This window comes from Chiloscyllium plagiosum, chromosome 11 (assembly GCF_004010195.1).
Source record: "Chiloscyllium plagiosum isolate BGI_BamShark_2017 chromosome 11, ASM401019v2, whole genome shotgun sequence".
NCBI classification, from domain to species: domain Eukaryota; kingdom Metazoa; phylum Chordata; class Chondrichthyes; order Orectolobiformes; family Hemiscylliidae; genus Chiloscyllium; species Chiloscyllium plagiosum.
Window position 1 is genome coordinate 76,848,394 of NC_057720.1, and position 13,311 is coordinate 76,861,704.

The following is a 13,311-nucleotide window of genomic DNA, read 5'->3' on the forward strand; positions in this document are numbered from 1 at the left end:
CCCAAAAAATGTTGAAATCGATGTTGAGCCCTGAAGGCTGCAGAGTCTCCAGTGGAAAATGAGATGCTGTCCTTCCAGCTTACACTAAGCCTCCTGGAGCACTTCAGCAGGCATGAGACAGAGATGTGGATCAGGGAACACAGTGGGTGACAGGCAGTGGGAAGCTCGGAGTACTTTTTGAGAACAGAACAGAGGTGTTCTCCAAAGCGGTTACCCAGTCTGCATTTTGTCTCTCTAGTGTAGAGGAGAACACATGGCGAGCTGGTGTGTATCGTTCTTTATAAGTTCTATTCAGCTCTGCTTGCATACAATATGGACTTGACTTTCCACTTGATTTTTCAGTGCAGTTCCCCCAATATTAACATAACTTGGGTTCCAATTTTTTGTGCATGTAGCATTTGGCACACCTCTGGTTTCCATGACCTTTTGCACTAACTATCTTCTGAACTCCGGACCATCACACGCACCGAGCTGTGTAAGTCCTGATGTGCCCGCCTCGGCAATTGCCTGGGACGTTTGAACTTCTGACAGGCAATTGCTCTTTTTCCCAGTCCCCTCTGAGTTACCATCGCTGAGGTAGGACAGTTTCAATGTAGTTACCCAAGGAATGTAGGAGAGGAAAAAAACCCAGCCTAACTCCTGGTTAACTACACAACTGACCCCTCCCCATCCACTTATATTGACTCCCTGCTACTCCACAGATCTAAGCTATACCTCCTTCCTCCCCCACACACCCCAATCTCAGCACTTGACTGTCCTCCCTGACCAGATCCCTCAACCACCTGCCAGACCAGTTGACCATTCCCCCAGCAACTTGGCTACTTCCATCCACTCCTTACCCACTATCCAACTCACCCATCCTATTCCCACCTTCCTTGCCACCCATCCCATTCAGTATTTCACCCTTTCCCCCACTTACTAACATTTGCTCTGGCCTTTTAAGCTTGCCGTTGTTTAGAGGGTGCTGCTCTGGTGTACCCTGTCTCCCCATGACACCACTCCGTGACTGGTGTACAAGGACTCCCAGGAACTTTGGTACATCAACATCTTCTTACTGAGCAACTTCACTCTTCTCCAGGTTTTACTCTAAGAGGGCTCTCTGAGGGATAGTTGCACTCCTTATTTTTGGAGAAGACTTGGAAGGTCCCAGAAGAAATGCAGCATCTTGTTGATTTGGGGTTGGGGGGAGTTTTGGGGGTGGGAGATATTTGAGTGACTTGGCTATAAGTTGATGATTGCCACTCTGCTGAAGATTTGGGTCATTGTGTCAAATGCAAGCCCTGCCTAAATGTATTGTTTCATGGCAGAACTTGTCTTTAGCCATATTTAAATGAGTTTGAGCAGAATCTAGGGAAAAAAATTGATTTCAAGATTGCCACAATTTTCAGCACAGTTTGCAATGGAATTGCTGATTTCAGTCAATGAAGACTCTACCCACTCTAGTTTTATATTACTTGGAGACACCTCACTAAATCTGGTTCTGTTCAAAGCATTACAATTCCATATAACTCAATACCTTACATAATTAACATTATAAACATGGAAAATAGGATCAGGTTTATGCCATTCAGCCCATTGAATCCCCTCCACCATTCAGCATTATGAAGGCTGATCCTCTATCTAAACACCATCCTCCTGATCTCATTCCACATTTCTTGATACCTCTAGCCTCTAGAAATCTAATTCTTTCTTAAACATATTCAGTGACTTGATCTTCACAGCTTTCTGTGGTAAAGAACTCCACAGGGTTCATCACCATCCTAGTGATTTCTCAGTATCTCAGCCAAAATGGCCCACTGTATATTCTGAGATGGTGACGCCTCATTCTGGACAATGACAGCCAGGGAAAACATCATCCCTGATTCCAATCTGCCATGTCCTCTCAGGATTGTATATGTTTCCAAAAAAATCCCCTCCCATTCTTCTAAAGTCCAGTGAATGCAAGCCCAATCGCCCCATTCTCTCCTCACATGAAAAATCTGCATGCTAGGAATCAATCCAGTGGACCTTTGCTGTACTGCTCTGTGGCAAGTGCACATCAGACTCCAGTTGTGGTCTTCCCAAGGCCCTGTACAGTTGCAATAAGATTTTCTTGCCATTGTATTCAAATTCTCTTGCGGAGAAGGCCAACATATCATTTTCCTACCTAACTACCTGTTTGTCCTGCTTGATTTTTCTCAATGACTGGTGCCCAAGGACTCCCAGGACCTTTTTATATGCCAACATTTTTCTTACTGAGCAACTTCACACTTCTCCACATTTTACTGCAATTGCTGTGCATTTGGCCACTCACCCAACATGTCTAAATTGCCCTGATCTCTATTTTCTCCACATAACTCGTTATCCCACCTAATTTCATCAAACCTTGAAATTGTTTATTTGATTCCCTCATAAAAGTTGTTGATATATATTGTGAAAAGCTGGGGCCCAAGCACTTACCCCTGTGGAAACTTAGCTGGCATTGTCTTCCATGAATGTAAGAAACATATGACTGAGGTTCTAGTGTGTGTACGGCATCACTAAACAATTGTATTCTTCCTGAGAAATGTTCATAATAATGTGGTCTATTACATGCATAATTTCAATCTCACACAGGAGGAGTGTACATCATATTGTCATCTTGGTACGATTACACACTGCAATTAACATTTGATAAAAATCTTAAGAATGAACCAGATGTAACCCATCAATGCCCACCCCGGTTGTGCCTTCTTGAACTACAGTTGTTAACCCCTGATTGCCTTCCGATCCAATAATATAGTTAGCCTGTGATTTCCATTGAAAAAGTTGATGTATTTGTAGAACATAATGGCGACAAGTATCGAAATATAAGAAGAGGAGGAATGTTACAGAACGTAGGGAGAGGAGTCCAGGGAATGACAGAATATCAAAATATTCCATAGGCAGACCAGCATGGACACAATAAGTTGAATGGCCTTCTCAGCTGCAACGATAACTAGTTTATTTTGGTGTCTCGATGTATTTTTACCCAATGAAATATTTAACTAGTGGCTGTTTGCTTTGGTAGGTGAAAATGACAAAGCGAGTTGCCATTATTGGGGCTGGTTCGAGTGGCCTAGCCTGTATAAAGTGCTGCCTGGATGAAGACTTGGAGCCTGTCTGCTTTGAGAGGAGCAATGACATTGGAGGGCTTTGGAACTTTCAGGTATGCTCTGGGGGTTTCATTTAGTGTGATTGAAAGTCGCAAGGTTCCAACTTCATTCCTTTCTGTTCTTGCCATTCAATTCAAAATGGTAGTGATCTCAAATAAAAAGATAATTGCACTTATATGTACTCAATTTTAAACTCCGTACACTTGGCCTACCATGATGCTTAATTTGTCTGAAACGGGAGTAAAGTGCTGGACTTTGTTGCACTGTCCCTTGTATATTGCAAGGATATAAATCGTGGTTAGATACTGATCCAAATCTAAAAGTAATTTATACAAGTGGATCCTTGCTTACCCTATCAGGCCTTGGCACTGCTTACTAGGTAACTCCAATTGTTGTTGATCAAGGTTTAAATAGTCCTTAATGGTGATTAAGATTTCCTCAGCTCAACTTGTGCACTTATCACTGTGCGATCAAGATTTTAATATGAAATAGTGGTCATTTGCAAAATCTGTGTCAACAGATCTCTTATCACATATTCAGCAACTGCACAATACACCTCCTTAGTCTCATCACAGACATGGAGTAGTATACTCCTAGCCATCGAATATTCCATTAGTACCAACCTCACCATCTCAGGCAGCAAAAGACAATATCCTAGAAGTTAAGAAATTTACCAAAGAGTTCTTAAAGTTTATTTCAAGCGCATGCCTACACAGAATGACAGTTGGTTATATGTAATTGAACTGTTATATAACCAGCTGGCAGAGCTTTTACAAAGCAAACTATGTAACTTCATCTGAAAATGCTTTACAAATAATCATTTGAGACGTTTAGACTAACAATGTATATCAATGTTTCTCCTCCAAAAACAAGCCTCCTCCCTCTTCACCTGTCACTATTAGCATATGGTACTGTTTCTTCCTCTCTCTAGCTTCACTTAAATACGGTTTGAATATTCACCTCCACCAGTGGGTGAGTTGCACATTCGAACCACTCTCTGGGTAAAGTTGTTTCTCCTGAAATCCCTGTTGGATTTACAAATGGCTATGTTGTCTTTTCAATCTCTTGCTTTGGTGGCCCCTACATGTGGGAATATCCTTTGTATGTCTATTCTCTTAAATTTCTTGACAATCCCAAAGATGATAATTTCCTCAGCATTCTCTTTTCTGCATATGCTCAATATGACCAACTACTACTCAGCAGGAAACAATAAAGCCGATTGGATGCTAAGCTACAAAGACAGAAAGAGGAAAAGTTGCAGTTTAAACACGACGGTGTTCCTCAGAGACTACACCTTTAGTTTTCATTTAGAGATAAGTGGGTTGAAACATTGCAGGCAGATCAGGAATTAGGAGGCTGAGGCTTGGTGTTTGGGCTGTGGGGTAAGTCTACAGAGATGGGGATTTTCACATTAAACAGCAAAGGATCTCAAATGTGACCTTAGCGACTGGTAAGTAAGGGCTAGGTGGCAAATCGGGAAAATATTTTAAAATTGTGATTAAGATAAAAATTCTCAGATTCAAATTGGTAACAGTCAAATTTAGGTCTGTACTTCTCAAAAATAAGCCAAGAGGTTTCATGCCAAATGTTCATGCAAAAATCTCTTACAAATTTATCTTTTAATCTTTTGTTCAGGAAAATGTAACAGATGGTAGGGCCAGCATTTATAAATCATTGATCATTAATACCTCCAAGGAGATGATGTGCTTCAGCGACTTTCCAATTCCTGATGATTACCCAAACTACATGCATAACAGCCGGATTCTGGAGTACTTCCACCTTTACGCCAAGCATTTCAATCTGTTGAAGTATGTACGGTTCAAGGTAGGATTTTGATTTGTTTTTGCAAAGCTGCAGCATGTATCATCGTGAGGCTGGTCCTACTTGGGGAACTAAATAATTTGTTCAGTCTGAGAACAGCATTAACCTTCTCGCCATCTCCAGAGCCTTTAACAAGGTTGACCACACCATCTTCCTTCAACACCTTTGCATCGTCATGGAACTGTATTCAACTGGTCCCATTCTTGTCCATCCAATAACGGCCAGAGTATTATTCCAATGGATTCTCTTTCTGTTTGTAGATCATTACTGCTGGTGTCCTCAGGGATCTATCCTTGATCTTCTTCTGTTTATGGTTATCTGTGTGCTGACCCTGAGCAGGAGCATTCGAAAACACAACTTTAGTATTTACATGTTTGCTGAAGCCACTCATGCTTATCTCACCTCAACCTCCATCTCGCTCCATTGCTCATCTGATATTCAGCACTGGAGGAGGAGAAACATCCTCCAATACAACCTTAGAAAGATCAAACCTACTGTTTTCAACCCCTGCTTTAAAATCTACTTCTCTCGTCTGGAAATTGTCTGAGAATAGAGTTTTCAAAACTGGTTCTAGATTTGACCTTTATTATCTTATAATCTTTAAGCTTCTAATTATATAGTTGTGCTATCCCTAATGTAAAGTTTCTGTGTGTTACTTGTATGTAACACAAGTGATGTATATGTAGGGCTGATTCTTATATATTTTTGGGTAAGTCTGGATTCTGAGTTTTTTGGATGGTTTTTACCACAAGGCCTAGTGATTTATTTGTCATATCTTAACTCACTGTATTAATTGTCTACACCACCTCCATGGTAACCCTAAAGTCCAATTCTAGCCCTATCCTACCATATGCCGTTTCCAGAACAATCTGCCGCTCAGCAGTTATCCACAGAAAGAACAGCATCCTTTGTCTCAGCGCCATTTATAAAATGCTGCTGTGCATGCAGATGGGCACTGGCATTCTGAGGCTGCCCTGCTCGGTCAAGGACAGAGTTGAAACATGGTAGAGAATGGAGACATGGCACAGCGATTCTCTGACAGAGACATGGACATCCAGGTATACCAGGTGGTTCACAATGGGGGAGAGGAGAACACTGATTATGCTAAAGTTGGAAAAATGGAGATCATGTGAATAATGCAAGCCAAGAAACTGAAAGAATGAAGAGCATGGGAGAATTTGAAGGTGTGTCCCAGAACCTTAAAATATCTGGGAGTGGATTATTCATGTCTGTGAACAATGTTTGGTTGAATCTATGACAGTAAATGTTAAAGCTGTCTTCAGACATTATCCATTCAGCTCCCTCTGTAGATAAATGCTCAGTGTATCTTTGTGCTGTAATTAACAGCTTCCTACTATTCATCTCAGAAAGCCATGTTAAAGGCTCCATTTGATATGCATCATGTTCCAATCTCAGAGGACTATAGGAAACCAAAGGGTACATTTCACAAGGTTTCCTAAACTGTTCCCTCTTCATTCCATTTCTGTAGACCATGGTGTGCAGCATACGTAAACGAGACGATTTCTCCTCCACGGGGCAATGGGATGTTGTGACAAGAGATGCAGAGGATAACTTGGAATCGACTATTTTTGATGCCATTATGGTCTGTAGTGGTCATCATGTCAATGCCCATTTGCCTCTGGATTCTTTTCCTGGTAAGTTAGTACTGAGTGTCATCAGTAAATAAATTGCATGTTTGTTTTTCTTTATTCATTCATGAGATGAGGGCATTGCTGACTAGGCATTTCCAGCATCTGCAGTCCTCACTTTCTCCCTGAGAAACCAATCAGCAAGGATTGATTGGCGGAGGAGACTTGATGGGCTGAATGACCTAATTTCTGCTCCTGTGTCTTATGGTCTTTTTGGTGGCGACAAGTGAGCCCAGCACTGATGCGTGGCGGTCAGCGAGTGGCCCAGCGCAGACTGGTGGCAACGTTGGAGGCTAGTTTGGGTTGTCAGTGGCTTCTGCATCAACGAGACAGTCGTAGCGCTGACTTGTGGCCTCGTTGGCAGAGGCGAGTTCGGGTTCCTGGTGGCGTCTGCGTCCAGCGCAGATTCATGGAGATGGGTTTGGGCCCAGTACAAGACCTGGCGGCATTGGCAACGGCTGTAACGGTGCGGTGGACCTGAAGCAGACTCATGGCATCAGCAGAGTCGTGTTTGGGCCAGTGCGGTACCCAGCAGCATTGGTAGCATCTGCATTGGTGAGGTCCAGCAAGGACTCCGTGGTGTCAGTGGAGGCAAGATGGCGCCGAAGAGTGAGCGACTTTCGTTTCAGTGGTGGCAGCGTGGTGAAGGGGTCTTGTGCCTGCCCACCAGGCCCATGATCCGTGTCAGAGCACTTAACATGAAAGACTGTAAAGTTGAACACTCTTTATTTTTATGCCTTTACATTCTATGTTTGGTTTATTTTTCTGTGTTTTAAGGTGGCGCCAGAGAGTGGTGACCCTGTACAACATTTTTCACTGCATTTTGTAACAAAGTGCACGTGACAATAAATAAATCAAATCAAATCATTGTGTTTTTTTTTCTGCCAATCACCTTAAATCAATGCCACGTAGTCTCGACTTTTGTCAATATTCCTGTCTTGACCTCTCATGATAGTAAACGTCTCTGTCAAACCTCCTCTCAATCTGTCCTCAACCATGTCGTTAACAACTATGGTCTAGTGAAGTGACAGTACTTATCAGTATCCTCAAAGACTTTTTGCCTGTAATGGTTTAACAGTCTCCATGGCATACCATCCCGTTTCCTGGCTTCACTTTGAATCTGGTGCAAAGCTAAAGAAATCTCCAGGCATATCTCCAACAATGATTTCAGGAAGCAAGTTAAGCAGCCAATTAGAGTGAAGTATGTTCATAGGTAGTAAAACAGGAAGGAAATAGTATTCAAATCTTTCACCTTAATAATTAAATGATACAGATAGTGGAAAAATACTTTGGACATGCACATGGGATTAAGGTGAAAGGAACAATCTTCTAAATTGACTTCAATTTTTAAATGCATATGGAAATACAAGGAGATATTTGATCTTTAATCTATAAAATAACTCTTCCAAAGCCAGCGAGGCCGTTTAAGAGTAATTAAGATCTTGGTGAGCCGTCAAAAGCCCAATTACCGCCTCAGGCGACTGACTGTGTGGAGTTTGCACATTCTCCCCGTGTCTGCGTGGGTTTCCTCCGGGTGCTCCGGTTTCCTCCCACAGTCCAAAAAATGTGCAGGTCAGGTGAATTGGCCATGCTAAATTGCCCGTAGTGTTAGGTGAAGGGGTAAATGTAGGGGAATGGGTCTGGGTGGGTGCGCTTCGGCGGGTCGGTGTGAACTTGTTGGGCCGAAGCACCTGTTTCCACACTGTAAGTAATCTAATCTAATCTACATCGCATTAAACAAGATGTAACTTCTTCAGAAAGTAACAGTGAGACTAAAAGCATAAAGCCAGAAGTCACATGACACCAGGTTATAGTCGAACAGGTTTATTTGAAATCACAAGCTTTTGGAGTGCTGTTACTTGTGGTGTTGTGTGACTTCTGACTTTGTCCACTCCAGTCCAACACTGGCACCTCCGCATTGGGACTAGAAGCATAAGGGTAGAAGGTTTCATCAGCTCAGTGATTTCTAATTATTAAGCATTCTTGGGATGTGTCACAAAAGGGAGCCCTGTGAGGAAGTTTTAAATCATTGACAGCAGCGTTTGTGTTTCTGCATTTAATTGTATGCACAGGGTTCAGAAGTTGTTACTATTTTAAGAATTGTGACTCCCAGTTTTGCCATCATTAGCATTTCAAAGTTGAGACCAGCAGATCAAAAATGAATTCTTTTAGGGAATAAATTTAACATTAGTAATTCAGAAGAAAACTAAGAGAAAGATACAAAAATAAAACAGGGAAGAGAAGCAAGTCAAGAAGATTAGAAGGCAAAAAAATGGGGAGGACGATAAAGATTGACAATCATGAAAAGTTTCTGAAAGCAGATGGGGTCATTTTAAAAAGTAGTGGGACAGGACTGTATAAAATGCAGAATATCAAGAGACACCTGACACATTTTGTATCTGAATTCCGTGGGGAAAAGGCAGAGAGACCAGAGAAGGATTTTGGGAAGGGAAGCATTAAAGGAACTATTAAATGCATCTCAAATGAATTCAAGGCTGAGAAGTAACCAAAAGAGGATAGGTCTCCCACAGACGAGTTGGGCAGGAATTAGATAAAGACCAAAAATGATAAAGGCATAGGATCAGAGTAGGGTATTTGAATTGGAGTGATAGAGAAGCCATGAGCAATGAGCAATATCTTTCTCCTATGCTGAAATAAGCAAGGTGCAATGATTATTTCCTATATTGATTAAAATACATGCACAAATTATTTTAGTCTTTCTATATCATAATTGAGCAAATAACATTCCCTTTCTCTTTCTTGTTTGTGCTAGGCATAGAAAAGTTCACAGGTCAATACATGCACAGCAAGGATTATAAAGGTCCAATAATATTTGAAGGAAAGAAAGTGGTAGTAATTGGAATTGGAAACTCTGGAGGTGACCTTGCAGTTGAAATCAGCCGACATGCTAAGCAGGTAAGGGCAAACACAAAATCAGGCACCATGCCCTTAAGAACTGTTGAAAGCAGTGGCGAGCGACTGAATTGACTACTTCTCACTAAAGTTTTATCTGTCTATTATGTGGAGCTTCTCCAAACCTGATCTGCTGTAATCTGGAATAGCAGAAAGTCTTCTGTATCTCCTCTTTTGTCACAGGGCACAACACAGTAAACAATGACAATCATAATGTGGCAGCAAATAACAGTGGACAATTATACAGGAACTGAGATGGGCAATTCAGTCACTCAAGCCTATCTATGTTCTAGTGAGGTTACGGCTGCTATTTTCTTCTGAACGCCAACATTTGCTGAGGCTCTATATCCTTCTGTTAAGCTTCATTTTGCGAAAACTTCAAAATTTCTAATGTTAAGTTTTTACTTCAGGTGTTTTTACTCTTGTGGAAGAGCTTTGCCAATGATTTTTACCAGTATTTACATGAAAAAAAGTTTCCTGAGTTCTCTCCTGATTGGCCTAGTTCTAATTTTAGAGTTATGTTCCTTGCCCTCGGCTCTACCACTACCAGAAAAAATTCTCTCTGTCTTCTTCATCAATTCCTTCCAAAATCTTGAATACCTCAATCAAATTGTAAGGCCAATTTACATAATCTCTTCTCTAATTCTTGGATCCAACATTCTCTCTAAACTGTGTGGGTGCAGGACTGTAAAGCAATTGGAAATATGCCCAGCAAAGGACAAATGTGCTATGAACAAGCTGCGATCCTTTGAAGATACAGGAAGCATTGTGTTGAGGCAGTCTTTAAGGGACATGTCCAAACAAGCTTAATTGGTGCTCACAAATCTTCCTAGACCAATGTACAATTGGGAGAAAGTGAGGACTGAAGATGCTTGAGAGTCAGAGTCGATAAGTGTGGTGCTGGAAAAGCACAGCATCCGAAACGTCAACTCTCCTGAACCTCGGATGTTGCCTGACCTGCTGTGCTTTTCCAGCACCACACTTTTTGACAATGTACAATTGGTAATGTATGGAACACACAACTGCACAGAGTACTTCAGATGTGATCTACCCATTACAGATTCAATGAGAAACCATTCCATCTAAAATTCTGTCATAACTTTAAGTAGAAAGAATGTAACGACTAAAATGGCTGCTGGTTTTGTGGTGTCTTGTGCTTACACCATAAAGTGAAGCATCCACCATTTATCCACGTTCAGGAAAGTAAAGATTACTAGGAATTGATTTGCCTTAGAAACTATACTCTTTTCCCCAATTTGATTACAATAGCATTTTCAAAACTCCACTTGCAGAGTCTTTGGTATTACTGATATTCCAACACCTTGGCAAACTACTGCACCTTCTCTCAACCACTGTCATCTCCAAAGCCTTAACGTTCCCACATCAGAGCCCATATCTCTTGAAAGTGTGTGATTGAATCCTTCCAGTCTGGTTTTTGCCGTCTCCATAAATCCCAAAACAGCTCTGAAAGTCATAAGTGACCTCCAATGTGTCTGAGACAAGATAAATAGTCCCACTTCATCCTTCTCAATCTGAATGTCGCTTTTTGAATCTTTGGCTATACCATGCTTCTCTAATACCTCTTCATGGTTGTTGAATTTGTTGCAATTGCACTCACTCGTTTGTGTCCACACGGGGTTAGATAGTTTTTCGAAAAGGAAATGTGCAGGGGTTAAGGGTCAAACACAGGAGAATGATCTTAAGTCATTGAGAGAGTTTTATTTATTTAGTCATAGGATGTGGGCATCAATGGCTCGGCCAGCATTTATTGTCCATCCCTAATTGGCCAGAGGGCAGCTAAGAGTTAACTACATTGCTGTGGGTCTGGAGTCACATGTGGACCAAGCCAGGTTAGGATGGCAGATTTCCTTCTTGAAAGGGCATTATGGGTTTTTCCAACAATCAACAATTGTTTCATAGTCTTCAACAGATCCTTAATTCCAGATTCTTTATTGAATTCAAATTCAATCATATGTCGTGGCAGGATTTGAACCCAGGTCCCCAAGACATTCACTGAGTTTCTGGATTAATAGTACAGCAATAATACAACTAGGCTATCACCTTCCCAGATCAGGTGCAAAAGCAAGGGTCTGAGCTGCCTCCTTCTCTGTTGTAATAATTCTGTAATTTTATGACCTAGTGGCATTGGTTTCTCTCCTTTCTCCCTAAATCTGCAATATCAGCTATTACATGTATTTATATTTGTGCAAAGGAATAGAAATAGGCCATTCAGCTAAGAATGCATTTCTCATTCTTTGAAAATTAGATATGAATATACAGATTAGGAGCAGAAGCAGGTCATAGAGATGCACAGTATGGAAACAGACCCTTCGGTCCAACCAGTCTATGCCGACCAGATATCCTAACTTAATCTAGTCCCATTTGCCAGCACTTGCCCATTCAAGCCAGCTCTGTCAATCAATAAGATCATGGCTCAGCTGTTTGCCTTGAGAATCCCACATTCCCATCTTGCTCCTGATAACTTCTGATTCCTCACCAAAGAAGGATCTGTCCACCTCTGCATTAACAATATTCAATAGCCTCACTTCCACCACCTTCTGCGACTGAGTGTTCCAAAAGACACACAACCCTCCAAGAGAAGAAAACATTGCCCTAATTTCTGACCTAAAAGGGTCACCACTAAATTTAAAACAGTGCCTCCTACTTCCAGACTGACTCACAATCATAGAATCTGTGCAATGTGGTAGCAGGCCATTCAGCCCATCAAGTTGGCACTGACCCCCCCGAAGAACATCCCACCCAGACCTGCCCCCACTCCCAATCCCCATAATCCTGTATTTCCCATGGCCAAGCCACCTATCCTGGACACTCTGGGAATTTTAGAATGGCCAGTCCACCCGGCTTGCACATCTTTGAACTATGGACAGAAACCCACAGAAACACCGGAAGAACTTGCAAACTCCAAACAGACAGTTACTTGAGGGTGGAATTAAACCCAAGTCCCTAGTGCCGGGAGGCAGCAGTGTGTTGTCCCAGAGTAAACATCCTTTTACGTCACTTGTTAAGAGCTTTCAGGATCTTATAGTCTTCAATTAAGTTACTCCTTATTCTTCTAAACTCCACAAACCCAATCTGTCCAACCTGTCCAGAGAAGATAATGTGCTCATTCTACCTTTCCATCTAGTAAACCTCCTCTGGGCCACCTCCAATGTATTTACATCCTTGCATAATAAGGAGACCAAAGCCACAAAAACATGCAGCAAAATTTAAAGCTTTGCTGTCTTTATGTTCTTGAAATATCATGCAGGTATTCCTCAGTACGAGACGAGGTGCCTGGGTGGTGAACCGTGTGGCTAACAAAGGGTTTCCTGGTGACATGCTGTTTAACAGTCGCATTTATGCCTTTATTCCGAAATCTGTTGTAAGCTGGATGGGTGAAAGGAGCATGAACAACCGATTCAATCATGCAAACTATGGTCTGCAGCCTAGCCACAGGTTTGTATCACCTGGTGATATTCTGTTCAAAGAGTCTGACAGTGTCATGTAATTATCTTTCTCTTCACACACGAAAACCTACCACTTTGACCAAGTAGTGACCTATCTTAATGGACCAAATCTTGTGGGTGGTGGTAAGCTACAAACAATCAAGAAGGATTGATCACGTCTGGGGTGAGGCACAGCCTGAGTGAGTAGATATTTCTGGCATTTTGGAATAGTCAGGGAGTTTGGTGAAGGGGGGAAGAGGTGCTTTTCGCTTGCTTTTATTTTGACTTATAATTTGTAAGTTTTTTTTTAAACAGGATATATTGAAATTAACAAAAAGTGACATCGCAGGAAAACCATAAGTTATTTGG

At 41.7% G+C, this 13,311-nt stretch overlaps 1 protein-coding gene across 1 annotated transcript in view; it reads left to right on the plus strand.

Annotated features, from left to right (window-relative positions):
- The window catches only part of LOC122554592 (flavin-containing monooxygenase 5-like), a 45,712-nt gene that overhangs the window by 12,116 nt on the left and 20,285 nt on the right, over window positions 1–13,311 (plus strand). Inside the window, exons 2-6 of the mRNA XM_043699859.1 lie at window positions 3,029–3,166; window positions 4,749–4,937; window positions 6,424–6,589; window positions 9,357–9,499; window positions 12,765–12,952. Coding sequence (XP_043555794.1) covers window positions 3,035–3,166; window positions 4,749–4,937; window positions 6,424–6,589; window positions 9,357–9,499; window positions 12,765–12,952 — 818 coding nt within the window. The 5' untranslated portion in view covers window positions 3,029–3,034. The remainder of the gene's footprint in view (window positions 1–3,028; window positions 3,167–4,748; window positions 4,938–6,423; window positions 6,590–9,356; window positions 9,500–12,764; window positions 12,953–13,311) is intronic.